The 18,875-nt window shown below is 43.1% G+C and overlaps 1 protein-coding gene across 3 annotated transcripts in view; it reads right to left on the bottom strand.

Annotated features, from left to right (window-relative positions):
- SCUBE2 (signal peptide, CUB domain and EGF like domain containing 2) overlaps positions 1–18,875 on the bottom strand; it is a 76,778-nt gene that overhangs the window by 22,380 nt on the left and 35,523 nt on the right. For 2 of the 3 annotated variants that reach the window (XM_022563176.3, XM_089915185.1), the window contains 2 exons: positions 16,096–16,302; positions 1,556–1,726 (listed from right to left, as the gene is read on the bottom strand). In XM_022563176.3, coding sequence (XP_022418884.1) covers positions 1,556–1,726; positions 16,096–16,302 — 378 coding nt within the window. Of the gene's footprint in view, positions 1–1,555; positions 1,727–16,095; positions 16,303–16,695; positions 16,852–18,875 lie in introns of all 3 variants that reach the window. The other variant, XM_022563174.3, reaches the window with a different exon arrangement.

Raw genomic sequence — 18,875 nt, 5'->3', positions numbered from 1 at the left:
GCCTGGCATTGGCAAGATGCTATAAAAATCTGCCGTCTCTTATATTCCTAATCATCTCTCCTCTATTAATTTTCATGGTTTTCTTTCTACTCATAAGGTACAGATATAATGGCATTTAACGAACACACCTGAGGGAGGAGTCTGGCGTCTGTCAGACCTGGCTGCTGATTCCAAATCCTCCACTCTTTGGCTGTGTGACCTTGAGTCTCTTTAACCTCATAAAGTTTTTGTAGTGATACAATAACCATATGAACAACTCATGGAATTATTCATGAATGCCTGCATGATGCCTGGTATAGGCAAGTATACAATAAGCGTTAGCAATTATTATTATTATTACTAATATTCTGATTTACTATAAATATATCTTATTAAGGTCACACACAAGTGTGAACAGATGCCCCAAAGTACCTCCTTATCAACCTTGCCGTTAGTTCCAGGATTTCATAACAGGCCAAAGTATGCTAGGAGTCGCACAGTCAATCTGAGGATCTGATTTTTAAACCAGAAAAGGTCCTGCACTTGAGTTTGAAGTCATTTAGGTGGGAACTAAATCTGGCTCTGGGAATCACTAGAAGGAGAGGCAGGGCTGCCAGAGCTCCAGCGCACTCTGCCGTGGACATCACCTACAAATCGCCACATCAAATCACACCTTCCATTTGAGCCCACAGAGTGTCACTACAGCTGGCCCTTCTCCTGTTTAATAAAGACATTTACTAGTAAAGTAAACAGGAAAGAAGCCCACAGAACCTAAGTAAGCATGGCTCCAGGGTTAACATTTTATAAGAGACAATTAAAAACTCTTCATAAGAATCACGGACATAGAGAACAGACTGGTGGTTGCCAAGGGGGAGGGGGTCGGGGGAGGGGTGGAGCGGGAGTGCAGGGCTAGCAGATGTAAGCTAGTATATATGGACTGGATAAACAACAAGGTCCTACTGTACAGCACAGGGAACTATATTCAATATCCTGTGATAAACCATAATGGAAAAGAATATTTTAAAAAAGAATGCATATACATGTATAACTGAGCTGTACAGCAATAATTAACACAACATTATAAATCAACTATACTTCCATTAGAAAACAAATAAAAACTAAAAATGCAACACACACGCACAAACTCTTCACAGAGTTTTAACAAAATAACCAGATGGATACTTTTTTTAAAAAATTAATAAGCTCTGACTTTGAGACCAAAGCTAGAAAAAGAATCAGCACTACTTCCTCCATTTTTGGACACTTTCAGGTAGTCCCTACACACTGGGAGATCACTCAGGTCTCAGGGGATATTTATTTACAGTGATTAAACATGCAATTGCAACATTTACACATTTTTTTCCTGTCAGTGTATTCTATCAGATCTTCATTCATTTGTTCAGCATGTGTCAGGCATTGAGCTAGGCACTGGAGAGCCAATGATGAGCCCAATACGGTCCCTGCTGGTAGGAATTCCATGGTGCAGTACGCATTGTCTGCATTGAAATGCACTTATGCTTTCTGCTAAACAATACAGGAGATTGGAGGAGTAAGAAGGGACAGAGGGCATTCTCACCTCCACATTCAGACGCATTCCAAGCTTCTGGAGTCTCCAGGGCCCCAGGATTTTCTGGTCTTGGGCATGGTTCACATGTGATTTGCCCTTCCTCATTTTGGAAGGTTCCATTTGGACATAAAATGCAGCGTTCTTGTACTCCATCGTAGTATGTTCCAGCCCTGCAACTGACTAGCCAAAGGGGGAAATGATCTTGTCAGTGAGGGCACAGAGGCCAAGGAAGGATGATGTGAGTGCTAGAGATGAAGGTAAACAGATGGCACTGACCCCACACTCCCCCCATACAAACCCCCTGAATACAGAAGGTGTGCCACCTCTGGGTTCCCTGTGTACACCTCTCTGCCATGGTCTCTGTCACCCACTGTTAGAGGTATTTACAGGTCCTGTCTCTCTAGACCATGAGCTCCTCGGGGGCAGGGATCACAGTGGTCCTAATTATTTTTGAACACAAGCACTGATGACATTCCCTACTTCACAGGAGGAGTATAAAAGTGAAAATCATTCACTGAACACAGGACTGGTGCTGGAAGAATAGAGAGGAGGGGGCTATTAATTCTGGCTGGTGGCATCCTGGAAGGCTTCCTAGAGGAGGCCACATTTGTGTCAGGCCTTGAAGGATGAGTAGGAGCTCCCCAGATAGGACGAGCGGCAGGTTGTAAAGATTCATGCCTGACATGGGAGGAAAGGGAAGAAAGGAAGGTTGGGGATAGAGTGAAAAAGTCCTTGAATGCCAGGCCTTTGGATTTTATCCTGCAGGTAAAGGAGCCATTGAAAGGAGAAGAATACGACCAGAAGCTGTGTTTTAAAAAGCCCACTCTCTGTTGGCTGTGGGGAGGGTGATCTCAAGGGTCTTACAGATGACCTCTGCAAAACAGCATGCTTCATATTTGTAATAAAATTGATACATTACAAAGAGCAAAGCCTAGTAAATGTCTCCTGAAAGAATAAACTACAAGGAAATTAATAAACTATGCTTTTGATTATATTTTGGTGTTCTTAGTTAAACAGGGGCTCATATCTTATTTTAGGATATGAATATAAATATACTGAAGTGGGTTCCCTAGTATAATATTTAAAGAACATCATCATAACCACCAAAGCAGGATTTCTGATGGCTGACGTTTGTTGAGTACGTACCATCTACTAGATACTGTGCCACGAGCTTTACACACTTTATCTCATTTAGTTCTGGAAACACCCAAAGGAGTTGGGTGCTATGATTAGCTCCATTTCACAGAAACAGAGACTTAGGGACATTAAATAATTTGGCCAAGGTCCCACAGCTAATCTGTGAAATACACCTACAATGAGATCAAGAGCTTTGAGTTTAAAGAGGAAAAAGGTCATTGAATAAAAGTGCCGACTGAATCACAATTCCAGACTTTGCCAAGGATTCTCTATGGGGCATTAGGGGAGTCTGACTGGAATAAAACACATTTTCTTTTATACCTAAGCTGCTAAGAAATAGAAAACAAAATATCACATGATGAAATTAGCTATTATAGCTCTTGAATGTGTGTAAGGGGGAATACTGGTTTTCATCCTACCCTACAAATGCAATTTGCATATGTACTTTTAGGGTTAAACATGGCAAAGTTCTCTATTACCAGTAATAAAAATGTCTTTTCATTATTTACCCCATAATTTAAAGAAAACTGAGGCTTTTTAAAAAAATCATAGTAAGATGAAACATGCCACATTTCAAATATTATTTTTACAATTAAATGATATCAGTCAAAGTCTACTCTAAAGTCTAAATCTTAATACTTTTTTATATTGTTTGGATTTTCTTTTACAATATTCACATATCATTTTTAATTAATTTAATGACATTTTTAAAAAAATTAAAAGTGAACCAAACTCTTGGCAAACAACATTATAATGGGTATGATGCACAGAACTCTGGCAGACAGAGCCTATAATTCCAGACTTAGTCTCTAAATGCAGCCCTACAGGATAATGGTTTCCATAATTACTCTGGTTTCAGCTCACCTCCCATGAAAAGCTGGGCTGAATTATGTACTAGGAATTCATGGCTTTTTATCCTGTGTTCCACCTGACTATCCCAGTGCCTAAAGCAGGCCAGTAAATGAGAGCATAACCCCTTCATGGCTCTAACAAGCCAGCTGTCATGAAGACTGGCAGCAAGAAAATAAAACCAGGGCTGTTAGGAGCTCCTCTAGCCCAAGCCATGTCCATTTTGGGAACGGCTGTTTTCATAACACTCATTCACCTAAAGGGACAGTGCCCATACGACGGCAATGATTCCAACAGCCCCATGAATCATAACTTAGAGTCGGATCAGTCTGGTCTGTTTTATCACTGTTCCTCTGGCAGAAAACGATTCCCTTCATATAGGTGGACAAGAATGGACCTGGTTCTCTCTGCGAAGAGTAACTGGACGGACTCCCGCTGCTCTGGTTGTCCACTCCTTCTTAGAACTATTGAAACCCCGCAAAGCCTTTTCAAGGTTACGTTTTGTGAAGCCTCAAGATATCCCACATCTGTTGCAATTTCTCAAGTGAGCAAAGGACTGAGAAATGCCCCTTGGGCCGCCCTGCAGAAAAGAGGGCACCAGTTCTTTTTTCTCACAGTGAAAGGCCTGCTCCACATAAACAAGCTCATCTTGTCACTCACAGTTTCCATCTTCCTTCCAGAGAGAAAGACGTACAGAAATAATCCATGGCAAGCACCTTCCAGATTAATTTGTTCCTTTCACAAGGTAAAAATGGGCTAAACACTAAAAAGCGATTCTGAAATGTCATGAAGAGACTCCTGAAAACAGCTCTTTGCAAATCTGCTAAAGATCTGACCTAAAGAGACCTCAATGCCAGTTCCAGTTGCTTCTCTTTTCTCCTTGAGCAGCCAGCTTGTTTTGCTGCCCCAGACAAAGGAGTCAATTGCCCCCAGAACACTTTGCGATCACAGCAAAGCTTTTGTGTGTCTTCAGTGACCATTAAAATCCCATTCCCAAATCTCGCACAGCTGTTTTCTCTCCCCTTCAAAAAAAGAAAGCCTTTCTGATGCAAAAGGGAGAGACCAGTGGGGACCAGGATTAATGGTGACAAAGAGACCTGAAGGCTGGCCCTCTTTTCAATACCACGGCCTTTGAGTATTTCAGGCTATGGACAAACACTATGGTCTCTCTGTGGCTAAGATGGTGAACCTAATAAAAGGGGTCACTCTCCAGCATCTGAATGTTTTCTTAAGAATCACGCCTTGCCTTCTGAAGGAGAGCCACAGGCAGCCCACGTGGATTCCCAGGGTCTCCTGGAGCTGCTGCTTTGTCACGGCTCAGAGGCAATGGCGCTCGAGGCAGTGCTGTGGCCTCAGGATCCTGATTTGAACTCCTTTTAAATGAGTGTTTCAGGATAACAGGTGAGAGCACTCCCTTGGGCTGAGAGGTTGATTTGTCACGTCTGTCCAGGTTTTTGGTGTGTGCTCAGTTTGCTATTTGTAAACATTCTTATAGTTGGGGCAGAGAAATGAGCTGGACTTGACGCGTTCCTTGCTGAGTTTCCCCAGTGCGTGCTGTTTTCTTCATGCCTAGTTAATGGGACTGAGATTTCACTTCCTCTAGAGTGCCTCTTTTGCCCTCAATTTAAATATTTCCCCAAAGATTTGCCCTCGGCCCTCTTTTCTCTTAGTGTTGGCAACTATCCTTGGGATTTCATCTGTTGTTCCTGTGAAGATTCATCTACTCATTTATTCAGTTAAATACTTAGCACTGATTATGTGCAGAGTACTGTTCTGGGGGCTGGATACAGCAGAGGAGACAGACAGGGCCCTGCCCTAACGGGGCTCTCATTCTAGTGGAGAATATGAACAATAAATGAGCAAACAAATAAATACATAGTAGCATGCTAACTAGAGGTAAGTGCAATGAAGAAAAGTAAAACAGGCAGAGAGGGTAAGGCAAAGAGTGGTGGGGATGGAGTTTGCATGAATGCTATTTTAGAATAGTAGCCAGGAAAGGCCTCTCTGAGCAGACGGCAGAGTGAAATGAGAGAAAACAGCCTTGTGATGGTATTGCCTAACAGCAAAAGAGCCAATGTAGCAGGAACATAGTGAAAGGGGCTGGGTGATAGGATATGGACTCTAAAAGCAAGCAAGGGCCAGCTTACGGAGGTTCTTTAAGGTCATGGTAAGGAAATTAGACCTTACTCTAAGTGTGTTGGAGGTTTCAAATGGGGCAGTGAAATGATCTGACTTATGTTTCTAGAAGATCTTCTAGCTACCGTGTGGAGAACAGCCTGAAGACAGGCAAGGCTAAGGAGAACAATTCAGAGCCCATAGCAATAGGCTGGGCAGGAGATGGTGGTGGTTTGGAACAGAGTGGTAATAACAGAGGAAGAGAAAACTAGTTAGGCTCAGGATATAATGTAAAGGCAGATCTGACAGGATTTGCTAATGGATTCGGTAAGGAGCATGACAGAACAAGAGAGGCCAAGAAGACTGAGGCTTTCAACTTGAGCAACTGGGCAAATAGGGATGCCAGTTATGGAGATGAGGGATGAAGGAGATGAGGGAGAAGTGGGTTTTATTTTGGAGGGAGAGAGGAGAATAAAATGTTTTGTTTAGACATGTCAAGTTTAAGATATTTTTTGGCCACGCAAGTGTTGGTATTGAGAAGGCACTGGTTATACCGGTGGTCTCCAAGGTAGAATGCTACACCTCAGGGGTATCATTTACATTTACAAAATGATCCAGAGTGTGAGCAAAGCATTTTCACATCTATATGTATTAATTTTTATCTAAAAAATAAGACGTAAAGAAAGGTTCACTGGTTTAGCAATTAAACCAGATTTACCATGGTGATCATTTTGAAATGTACAGAAATATCAAATCACTGTGTCACATACCAGGAACTAACATAGTGTTGTATATCAATTATATTTCAAAAACAAACAAACAAACAAACTCACAGAAAAAGAGATCAGATTTGTGGTTACCAGAGCTGCACAGGGCTTGGGGGTGGGAGAAAGGGAGATTGGATAAAGGTGGTCAAAAAATACAAACTTCCAGGTATAAGATAAATAAGTACTAGGGATGCAATGTATAACATGATAAATATAATTGACACTGCTGTATGTTACGTATGAAAATTGTTAAAAGAGTAAATCCTAAGAGTTCTCATCACAAGGAGAAACATTTTTTTTCTATTTCTTCAATGTTGTATCTATACGAGATGATGGAGGTTCACTAAATTTACTGTGGTCATCATCTCATGATACATGTAAGTCAAATCATTATGTTGTACATCTTAAACTTATACAGTACTGTATGTCCATTATATCTCAATAAAACTGAAAGAAAAATCATTTTTTTAAAGTTCTTCTGTTTAAAAAAAAAAAAAGATTAAGGACTACCCTGGTGGTCCAGTGGTTGAGAATCCGCTTTCCAATGCAGGGGATGAGGGTTCAATCCCTGGTGGGGGAACTAAGATTCCACATGCTGCAGTGCTACTGAGCCCACGCGCCACAACCAGAGAGAAACCCACGCGCCGCAATGAAGAGCCTGCGTGCGGCAACAAAAGATCCCGTGTGCCTCAACTAAGACCCGATGCAGCCAAAAAAAAAAAAAAAAATTAGTCCCTTAGTCAGTCCACATCTCCACAAGTCAGAGACACGTGTGAAGACACAAGGTCCCCAAGAAAGAGACCTGTGGGTGGGGAGGTACTGACTGACTCACTTCTTTTCAGTGTCTCGAGAAGAATTTCAGTTGTGCCTCATTGAATAGATTTCCTGATTAAAATTATCTAGTTTCAACCAACTGAACCATCACAAAGTAGAAAGCAGCTTCGAACAATTCCTGTAGAAATCCTGGGCCCATGATGCAGAACCAATGATGCAAGTGCGGGTGAACCACAGGGAAGTGCAGAGCTGACACAGCTTGTTCTCCTGGTACTAGCTCTTGTCAAACCACATCACGGGATAGAAACAGTGACAATTTAATCAGATCTGACAAGAGTTAAGCCAAAACACTAGTAATGAACAAAAAGACTATTTGAAAAATGATTTACAACCACTACTGTTCACAATGAACCTTACCAAGTTGTCAATATGGTCCCTCAGAGACTAGCCAGCTATTTGAAATTTTGTTTATGTAAACTGTATCTCATTCTTCTACTTGTTATGTTGTACACAATATATTAGCCAATAGTAAGAGTATATAATTTTAAAATAAGTAAACATTCACAAATTCAAAAGTATTTCACTGTGTGTGTGTATATGTGTGATCAAAAATGTTCAGCACCTCTAGAACAGAGAAGTCCATGATTCAGATAGAGGTTAGAGCTGGAGAGGGCAGTTTGGGAGTCACTAGCATGTGGTGGTATTTAAAGCTATGGCGCTGGATGAGGTCACCAAGGAGAGTGTGAAGATAGGCGAGGGGCATGGAGGACTGAGCCCTGGGATCCCTGATGTTTAGAGACAAGAAATTAGGGGAGAACCAGTATGGAAAATGAAAAGGGAGCAGCTGGTGAAGCAGAAGAAGAACCGGAGGTGTGTGGTGTGTGAAACCCATGACAAGAGTTTCCAGGAGGAAGGAGTGATCAGCAGAGTCTGAGGGACAGCTGGAAACTGGATTTGGTAACGTGGAAGTTGCTAGAAATCTTGGGAAAAGCAGTTTCAGTGGAAAGGTTGGGAATGAAAACCAGATTGGCTAGAGCAGAGGAGAAAATGGTCGGTGAGGTAGTAAAGACAGCAAATTTGGACAAGTCCTTCAAGGAGTTTTGCTTTACAAGGGGCTCAAAGAAAGGAGGCAGGATCTGGAGAGAAGCAGGAAGTCAAAGGAGGATTTGTGTGCGTTTTAAGACAGGAGGTAGGTTTGCGTGCTGTTTGAAATGATCCAGTAGAGAAGGAGAATTCTGAGATGGGGGTCAGTGGGGACAACAGCAGGAGTATCGTTTTTGAGATGATGAGAGGGAATGGGCTCCAGAGCCCCAGTGCAGGAGTTACCCTTAGGAAGGAGCGTGGGCTGTTCATCCATTTCAGCAGCAGGCGAGTCAGAGCATGTATGGACAGATGCAGGATAGGAGGGTCAGTCCGCACATGGAGAGGTGCAGTCGTTTTCCTAGACTCCCACCTGCCCGTGGACATTTCTGCCTGGGAGTCTTGTTGCAACTCAAATTCAACTTTCCCAAGGGGAATGCTTCTCTCTTCCCTTCCCAAGACTTCCTACCCCTCTGGCTTTACTCTCTTTCTAAACAGCACCTCTATATTCCCAGTCACCAACGCTCCAAACCACAGTTATCCCAGACGTCTCTCCTCCCTGCTGCAGCATCCTACAGTTGTGTCCCTTTTGTCCATCCCCTATGCTTCATCCCCATGGCACTAGTGTCCTTTGCTCCTTGCCATCTCGTATCTAGGTTACTCCAATAACCTTCCAATGATTTCCCTTGCCTGTGTTCCTCCCGGCCTCAGCTCTGTTATTACATGCTGCCATCAGATTCACCTTCCTGGTGGCGCAGTGGTTACGAATCCGCCTGCCAATGCAGGGGACATGGGTTCAAGCCCTGGCCAGGGAGGATCCCACATGCCGCGGAGCAACTAAGCCCGTGCGCCACAACTACTGAGCCTGCGCTCTAGAGCCTGCATGCCACAACTACTGAAGCCCATGCGCCTAGAGCCCGTGCTCCGCAACAAGAGAAGCCACCGCAATGAGAAGCCCGCGCACCGCAACAAAGAATAGCCCCCTCTCACCGCAGCTAGAGAAAGCCCGCGCGAAGCAATGAAGACCCAACGCAGCAAAAATAAATAAATAAAAATTTTTTAAAAATTAAAAAAAAAAAAAAAGATTCACCTTCCTAAAGTGCTTCTCTGACTGCTTCACTCCCTGGCTCAAAAACCTCCTTGACTTGCCTCCCTACACTTCTCAAACTCAGCCTTTAGTCCCCTTTTCTGTATCTGAGTTTTCATTCTTTCTCATGCCCTCTCAAGAGCCCATTTTTTTTCTGCTTTTCCTATAAATCTTTTCTGATTATTTCTTCCCCAGTGATCACATTCATCTAGCCATTCAACCAACCCACAGGCTTTTTCTCAGTGCCTCCTGCATATGAAACAGGGCTGGGTGAGATGAGGGACATATGGGAAGCAAGTGCAGGATCAGAGGCCAAGTCAGAAACCTCTGAGCTCACCCCAACTCTTTCCTCGTCTCAGTCCCCAACCCAATTTATCACCAAATGCTGCTCACGTTTCCTCCTAAATATTTCTCTAATCCACTGCTTCTATTTTACTCCATCTAGTGCCTTCATGTTCTCAATATCTCTTATGCAAAGCAATCAGAAGCTCCCAGATCGGTTTTTCTGCCTCCAGTCCTGACCCCCAATTCAGTTAGAGAGATCTTTCTAGAATGTAAATATGACCTTATGCTCCCTGATTAAAGCCTCTAATGACACCTGTCACCTAGAGATAAAGTCAAGGCTCCTTAGCAACATATTCAAGGTCTCTCGTGACTTGGCCATGTTTTGCCCACTAGCCTAGCTGCTCACTGCATCCTACCTTCCACTCCAGGGTTAGTAATACTGAAATGCCAATAATGCCCTGTGCACATCTTGCTCAACCTCACTACCTAAGGCTTTTCCTCTGCCTGAATGCTCCTCCCCATTTATGCTTCATCTGTGCATCCTTCAAAACTCACTTAGGCTTTCTCTCTTTGGGGAAGGCTTCTCTGATTCTTCCCTGGGAGGGTTACGACTTGAGGGATGCTGTCATATTTATTCAGACCTCCTCAGCACCCACCACAGAGCTGGCCCATGCAGGGCACTCCATACGAGTGCGGCATGAGTAAGATAATCACAGGGCACAGGCTATATGTGGGAGACGTGAGAGCATTCAATTTGAGATGGTTAGGAATGTAGGCTCTTGAGTCAGATCTGAATGCGAATCCTGGCTCTGCCACTGACTTGCTGCATGAAAACTGCTTACCTTCTTATGCCTTAGTTTCCTTATCTGTAAAAAGGGCATGATGCAGAATGACTTGTGATGAGACTAAATGAGATGAGACATGTAAAGTACTTAGCACAGGGCTGAACACATTAAGTGCTCAATACATGTCCGCATTTTATTAAATTATGTTTTTTAAATTAAAAGCGTTTCCTACCAAGTCCATGTGCTAAATATTGGTCTATATTGCTAATATACACTTTATATTTTCCTTGATTTAAAACAGAAAAGAAATTTGCTGCCTGTTCAGTTCCAAATAATTTCTCAATTTTGAAAACTTAAGAAGAAAATGCCTGGCTCCTTCCTGCCTCAGGCCCTTTGCACTTGCTGCTATCCCCTCCATCAGAGCACCCCCTGCCTCTATCAGAGTTTTGCATGGCCAGCTCCTCCTTCTCAATTAGGTCTTAGCTCAAACGTCACCTGCTCTGACGGTCTCCCTTGAATACCCTGTAGGGACTAGTAATCTCTCCTCCCCTCTGACCCTTTCTGTTTTATTATCTTCAATAACACTTATAATTTCTGAAATTATCTTTCTCTTTACTTTTTTATTGTCCATCTCCTTCCATTAGAATGTGAACTTCATAAAAGCAGGCTTCTCACCCATTATGTTCTCACTGCTTCAACCTAAGTTCATAGAGTGGCACAGAGTGGGATCTCAATAAATTGTTTTAATTAAGTTTTTTCAACTACTGCAGAGGAACGCTACGACTATTAAAAGCTGAATTAAACTTTTCTAGTCTCTCAAGAACCCAGGCACTAGGATACTTCCCAGTTTGCCAGTTGCCTGGATTGTGTCTTTTTAAAATTTCAACAAGTTTTCAAAATAATCAAATACAAAAATTTATACTTTAGGGCTTCCCTGGTGGCGCAGTGGTTGAGAGTCCGCCTGCCGATGCAGGGGATACGGGTTCGTGCCCTGGTCCAGGAGGATCCCACATGTCGCGGAGTGGCTGGGCCTGTGAGCCATGGCCGCTGAGCCTGTGCGTCTGGAGCCTGTGCTCCGCAGCAAGAGAGACCGCGTACCGCAAAAAAAAAAAAAATTTATACTTTAGCAAGTATATTCCTTAAATAATGTATCCTTTATGAAAGGATAAATAGCTATGAAAGAAAAATAGAAATCCATTTCATCATTAATTTTTTCTTTTCTTTCTTCTTCTATATATGAAGGACTTCATGAATTACTGTGAGCTTAAGGAATTTGTTCCTTGGAGAATATAATAGATATTTTTTCTTTTTTGCCATCTTGCTAAAATTGATCACAGATGGTACAAAGGTCACCTGCAGAGCAGGCTGTCCCCAAAGTCCTTAAATGTCAAATTAATGAGACTTTACTGTATAAAAATGACTATAAGAAAGAAAATGTTTGGTCAGAAGTGACTATGTTCTTTGATATAACTTGGGACTTTAAATTTTATTTTTTAAAAATGATATTGGAAAACCAAAAAATTCAATGGAAAAATAGGCAAAGCATAAGGATATTCTCAGAAGAAGAAATCTAAATCGCCACAGACATATGAAAGCATGCTCGGTCTTACTAATAATCAAAGAAAAACAAGTTAAAATGACTATTATTTTTACTTATCAGATTTGCAAAAATTTAAAAGATCAGTAGGGCTTCCCTGGTGGTGCAGTGGTTAAGAATCTGCCTGCCAATGCAGGGGACACGAGTTTGAGCCCTGGTCTGGGAAGATCCCACATGCCGCGGAGCAACTGGGCCCATGCGCCACAACTACTGAGCCTGCGCTCTAGAGCCCGCGAGCCACAACTACTGAGCCCACATGCCACAACTACTGAAGCCCGCCCGCCTAGAGCCCGTGCTCCACAACAAGAGAAGGCACAGCAATGAGAAACACGCACACTGCAACGAAGAGCAACCCCCGCTCGCCGCGACTGACAGAAAGCCCGTGCACAGCAACGAAGACCCAACGCAGCCAAAAATAAATTAAATTAAATTTAAAAAAGAAAAAGATCAGTAATATATAATCCATGCTAGCAGTGAGGCAGGGCAAAAAACACTCAGGTACAATGTTGGAGGGAGTATATATTAGTATGTTTTTTGGAGGGTAATTTAGCAGCATCTATTCAGTTTTAAATATGCATGTCCTTTGACCTGCAATTAGACATCTGCACATCTATCCTTCAGAAATACTGGACACGTGCACAGAAAGAAAATTCACTGCAGCATTATTTGTAACAGAAAAGTCAGGAATAATGATTAAATGTCCACTAATAGGAGTATGGCTAATAAACACTGGTGTCTTAAAACAAATATAGATTAGGAAGCTTTAAAAGAAGTATGGTAGCTCCTCTGTTAGCATGGAAAGATGTCCATGATCTACCCTGTAGTTAAAAACAATACACAGCACTATTAAAACTGCATTGATATATTCTTTGTTTTTTTCACACATAAACCTACAGCCTATTTTCAATACAGCAGCCAAAGTTATCCTTTTGAAACGTAAGTCAGAACCTTGTTACCTCTTCACTCAAATCCCTTCATTGGCTTTTCTCTCACTCAGATTCAGCGACCTCACCAGGATTTCCACTCCCCACATGATCTGGCCCTCTGCTACTGCTCTTACTTTCTTCCTCTGCCCTCCCTCCCTCAGCTCTCATCATCTTGGCCTTCTCTCCAGCCCTCAGGGGTTTTGTACTTGCTGTTGCCTTTGGCTGGGACTCTTTCCCCCAGATCTCCCCATAGCTGGTTCCTCCCATCCTTCACATCTCTGCCCAAATGACACTTTCCAATGACCACTGTCCCTGAACACAGTCTATGTTTTGGGGGAGTACACTCCTCCTCACCCCTCCCCTTGCCAAAACAGAATCTTCTATTCTACTTCTCTGCTTACCTGTTCGTCACCCCCTTACCACCATTTGCTACAGGATATATTTCCTTCTTTATTGGTTTGTGGTCTGTCTCCCTCCTCCAGAAATGTAAACTCAATGAGGGCTGAGATTTTTGCTCTTTTGTCTCATTATTGGATTCCCAGCGCCTAGAATAGTATCTGGCACACAGTAGGTGCTCAATAAATATTTATTGAATGAGTCAATAAAACTTCATCTTTATACGTGCATAAAAACAGATGTGGAAAGATAAACAGCAAACTATGGACAGTGATTATTTCTGGGGAGTGGGATTGGGAGCTAATGGGAAAGTTTCCATCCTAACTGTGTACATTTCTGTATCATTTGGAATATGCACCACTTAGGTAATTAGAAACTAAATAAAAAATATTTTAAAGGAAAAACATAATGGTTCCATCTCTCCTTCCAAGTGACTCAAAGCAGTCTTTGGGCTCTTTTCTAGAAACACAAAACAATTTCTAAAAAGAACTACCCTAGGTTTGTCTCCACTGCATGTGCCATCAGAGCTCAGAAAATACCAGTAAGCCTGCTTTTTATGATGTTCAGTAAGCCTGCTTTTTATGATGTTCTAACACCATTAAACAGATCAGGAATATAAGACACACACACACACACACACACACACACACACACACAAAGACACCATGGTTTGCCCATGCCAGGAGTCTGCTGGGTAAAAAGCCTTTCTAACTAACACATCTGACTCCTCTTTACACCCACTTCCTCCCTCCAGCAGGAGAAAGGAGTTTCACTGGTAGTTCCTTGTGCTGTTTCTTTGACATGGTAAAATCTTTAACACTGCTGTCAGGCAGGGTGAACCTGATGTTGTGGACCACAAAATTCATCCAGTGCTAGAGGGAGCTCTTGAGACAGGATACATGGCCTCTCTTAGAAGCAAATCCAACTCAATTTAGCGTGATAAGCATCTCAGGGACACGTTCACACACACAACAGCTACACAAACCTTGTACTGAGTGTCTTTCACCAGCTGTCACGGTCATGAGGTCTCTGTTAAGTAACTCCTAATCCTCCCCCTGAGGCCTCTATTCCCCAGAAGCATCCCCATGGTAGTACTAATAATACTCTCACTGGGAGTTGTTCCACAGGGCCCTTGACACTAGCTTTTCCTGAACTCTTAACTGACCCATAAACCTCCCTGGTGAGCCTGCAGGGCCTCTTCCCACAGGACAGAAGTTGGGGGAAGGGGTGCAATTCAGCTCTGAGAGGCCAGAAGGAGGCTGGCCCGCCTATCCTGACAGTTTCTGCAACTCACCCTGGAAAGCAGGGCGGCAACAGCCAACTCTCATCACCATTTTGGTATGGAAACTGGAACTCTTAGAATTTTCAGTGAGAACCAACCAACCAGCTGGGTTGTTCTTACCATTTTTTTTTTTTTTTTTTTTTTTTTTTTTAGGAGAGTCAGCTGGAATAAAAGTCAAGACTATCTGAGAACCAGCCCCTGGTGGACAGTTACACTGATTTTACACATGATTTTCACTATGTTTTGGCAAAGCAACAGAGTTGGGCTGTGGACCTATTGCTGACAATTCTTCTGAACAAGTGCCTCTGGGCTCAGCTTTGCTTCTTCAGAAACACTGGTTTATCACTCCGTAGCTCAAGCATCATTTCTCAGGCCTCATGATTCTAATGATACTTCAGAAAGGACATCAATTTAGTCTGGAGGGGCCTGGTTATCGAAATTCACCTTTCTTGGGACCAGAGCACAGGTTTTGGAGTGGGACCATCCATGGGACCTTGGGCAAGAGCACTTATCCCTCTGAGCTCCAGTTTGCTCATTTGTAAAATGGAGATAATAATACCTACCTGGTAAGATTACTGGAAGGACTGAATGAGGTCATGCAGATATAACGCTTAGCGTTATGCTTGTGACAGATGAGGATTCAACAAATGGTTACAGCATTACTGTAAAGAGAGACCCTAATTTCCCCCCATCTAAGACTTTTTAGGTAGAATCTCTCATAATTGCCCAGAACAGTCTCTCACAACAAACAAATCTCAAGACTGACCACCCTGGAACGTCTTGCGCAGATTCCTCTTGCCTGGAACTTCATCAGAGGAATAGAATTGATATTGCTCAAGTTCCAGGCCTCAAGTTTAATTCTGATACATGCACACACACACATACATACACACACCACCACCGCCACCACCACCAACAACAACATACACTGGAACTGACACTACTAGAAAGCTTGGGCCATAGCTCAGGGATCTCATAAGGCAGCTGAGCGACCCCCAGCCTTGCCTCTGCACAAAACTATGGACAGGAGTTTGTTCATTGCCACCATGTGTCACACCAGAGGGATGATAGGGGAACTGTGATAGTGGAGTGTCGAGAAGGCTCATGGATGCCTTATACTTGCAGTCCTGCCCCAGCTGGGGGACCACAGTGCTTTGAAGACCACGGTCCCTCAGATCCTTAAGGGGCAACACTCCCTCTTCTCATCAACCCTGCCTCTTCCATTCTGTCCCTCAACCCAACAGAGAGTTATTAAGTGCCAGGCACTATGCCAGGTGCTGGGGGGCTCCTGATCCTGTAGGCAAGGCCAACACCCACATGTAGTTCTCAAATGAGCATGGGTGTCCCAGGTGTTCTCTGGAAGAAGCCTAGGGAGAAGGGATGGGCCAGGCTTGCTTTTGGTTACCCTTAGTGTTTTTGGAGCTCAAGACAGTTGTTAGCAAGAATGTCCCGGCCAGCAGGCCACTCACCACATTGGTTTCCTACATGGCCCTGACCCACTCCACAGGACTCTGCCCAGTGTTCAGATGTTTGGGGAGACTTTTTAGCCACTTCGAGGTCCACGCCTGAGAGCTGGAGGTGAAACTGCTCCCTGTGGGCAGCCTTCCGGAGCGTGCGGATGGCCTTCCGGAGCCGCTTCTCTGTTCGCTTTATGATGCAACTCGGATCACAAGAGGCTGAAGAAACGAGAGGGACAGCAGTGGAGGGGTCAGGCTGCAGCATGTGAGCATGTCCAGACCAACTGCAGGATCCACAAACACCCACAGCTCCCTGTGCACAGCATGGGGAGAGGCTTGGAGCTGGGCACCTAGCAGGCTGGGCAGCATTCAATTCAAACAGAAATTTGTTGACCAAAATGGTAGCTTTGGGTTTTGATGAAGCAGATAAAGTCATCAGGTTCCAAAACAATTCAGTTTAGTTTGGGGGTGAATAAAAACAGGAGATACTTCAGTGGTTGCACTATTCCCGGCCACCCCCCCACTCCCGGCAAGAATGATGAAAAGTGAAAGGCAAAGAAATAAGGAGCAAGCCGTAAGAAGTCTGGCACCACAGACTGTTTTCAAACCAACCTGTCACCTCCTTTTGGTTAGTTTCAAGCTCAAACTCAACAGTGATAAACATTTCCTTAGGGGTGCTCGGTCGTCCGGGGGCTCCCGGGACTTGCTTGCCAGAGCTGCATGTAAGGTTTGCGTAGCGGAAGCTCTCTTTTACTGAGCTGTGCTTCTCTGTATGAAGAAACAAAATTATCGGAAGCCAAATCCTGGCAAAGCACTCAGCTGAACATTCGCTACAACTCTGTAAACATTTCATTAGAACATCTCTCAAGGGACTAGATGATTAACTCCATATGCCAAGACGCTGCAAGACCTCAGCTTGCAGCACGATGACACTTTAATCCTGAAGAACCAGTACTGCCACCTATATAACTTTACAATTTAGCTCTTGAAACTTATTTTCATGAATAAATGCTGGATGTTTCCGACTGACCGGCCACATCTGTGGAAGATGGGGACCAAAGATCGTCTTGCATTCCTGACTGGTAATTTGTTAAGGTGCGTTCATGTTCTCACAGTTGGTTTCTTTAAAGCTGGACTATGATGTCTCAAGCAGGGGCTGAGGGGCTTCAAGTAAGGAACGAGCACAGGAGTAGCAAGGAAATTAACTCCTGCTTTCAGGCAAACTGACCTTGGAGTAATTCCAACCCAAAGGGAAAGCTGGAAAGCACGTCAACAATGATGGCTCAGTTTGAAATAACCAGGAGCAATAAATGGCACAAAGAATCAACAGAACCAAACAATATCATGAAGGCACGTAGGATGGGAGTGGAAGTGTTACGTAAGGCAGGGCTTTGTGCATCCTCATTCCTGACTTTGGCCATCACTCCTCCCTCCATGGCTTCCAGTGAATCTTTTAACTAATGATTGTTAACCAGAACCAAAGAGCAGGTCCACATACCATCCACACAATTAACTAATCTTACTTTATTGAACTGAAGAATTATCTGTATCGTGTTCTTCTCTAACATTATAAGGATGTTCAAATCAGCAGGTCATCAGGACCAAAGGAAGGAGAAGGCAAATTAATTTTTCCCTAAAGATCTATCTTACCTTTTCAAAAGGCTAACTTCACATCTCAAACTGAACAGATGCTCATTCTGAACATGTTTTCCTTTCCATTTTTCCATATCTATTTTTTAAACTTTTTATTTTGAAATAAGCTTAGCCGTATAGAAAAGTTGCTAAGAGAGTACTCAGAGTTCCCATATACTCTTCATCCAGTGTCCCCTAATGTTAACATCTTACATTTACACGTATCTTCATCAAAACTAAGAAATTAACATTAGTACAATACCATTAAGTGAACTAAAGACCAAATCTTTTTTTTTTTTTTTTCGGTACGCAGGCCTCTCACTGTTGTGGCCTCTCCCATTGCGGAGCACAGGCTCCGGACATACAGGCTCAGCGGCCATGGCTCACGGGCCCAGCTACTCCGCGGCACGTGGGATCCTCCCGGACCGGGGCATGAACCCGTGTTCCCTGCATCGGCAGGCAGACTCTCTACCACTGTGCCACCAGGGAAGCCCCCAAATCTATTTTTAAATAATGCTTTCCCCTCTGATTAAAAGTATAAATGCTCACTGTGGGGAATTTGGAAAATGCAGGACAAAAATTAAAATCACTCATCATCCTTCCACCCACATATAACCCACTAATAAGGACATGGTGAGTTTTCTTTGTTCTTCTTCTACTCACGCTTTTTCTTATACAATTTAGGTCGTATTAGATATACACAATGTTACTCTCTCTTTTTCCATCTTAGCATTATAACAAGAACATTTTCTAATGTCATTAAACATTCTTTGAAAACCCATAATTAATAGCTGCATAATATTCCATCAAATGGAGGTGCCCAAATTAATCTTGGTTAGTTACTTAAGATAGGCACTCAAATGTGACTAGAGTGATTTTGCATTTATTTGTTTGTACAGTTTATTTGAGGGTAGATTGGGGAAAGAACCCTCCCTAATACATGACTCCTGATTTTTTTTTCTAAAATTATTCTATGAAATAATACTGGAAATGTGAGCTGGGGAAGAAAGAGGAATGTTGGATTCTGCTCTTTTCATAAGGCCAGGTCTACTTGGAGAGTATTTGTTCTGCTGAAGCCAAATGGCATCACTGCCTCCAAAAACTAAATCCAGCAGGAAAGCTGGATATTACATCTTTGTTCATCAAAGATTACCCTTTCT

The sequence above is a fragment of the Delphinapterus leucas genome, chromosome 7, assembly GCF_059928025.1.
Source record: "Delphinapterus leucas isolate spDelLeu-1000000601 "Yukka" chromosome 7, BTC_Dleu_Yukka2, whole genome shotgun sequence".
Classification (NCBI taxonomy): Eukaryota; Metazoa; Chordata; class Mammalia; order Artiodactyla; family Monodontidae; genus Delphinapterus; species Delphinapterus leucas.
Note: the sequence above shows the minus strand (reverse complement) of the source record. Positions and strands in the feature narration are given on the sequence as shown.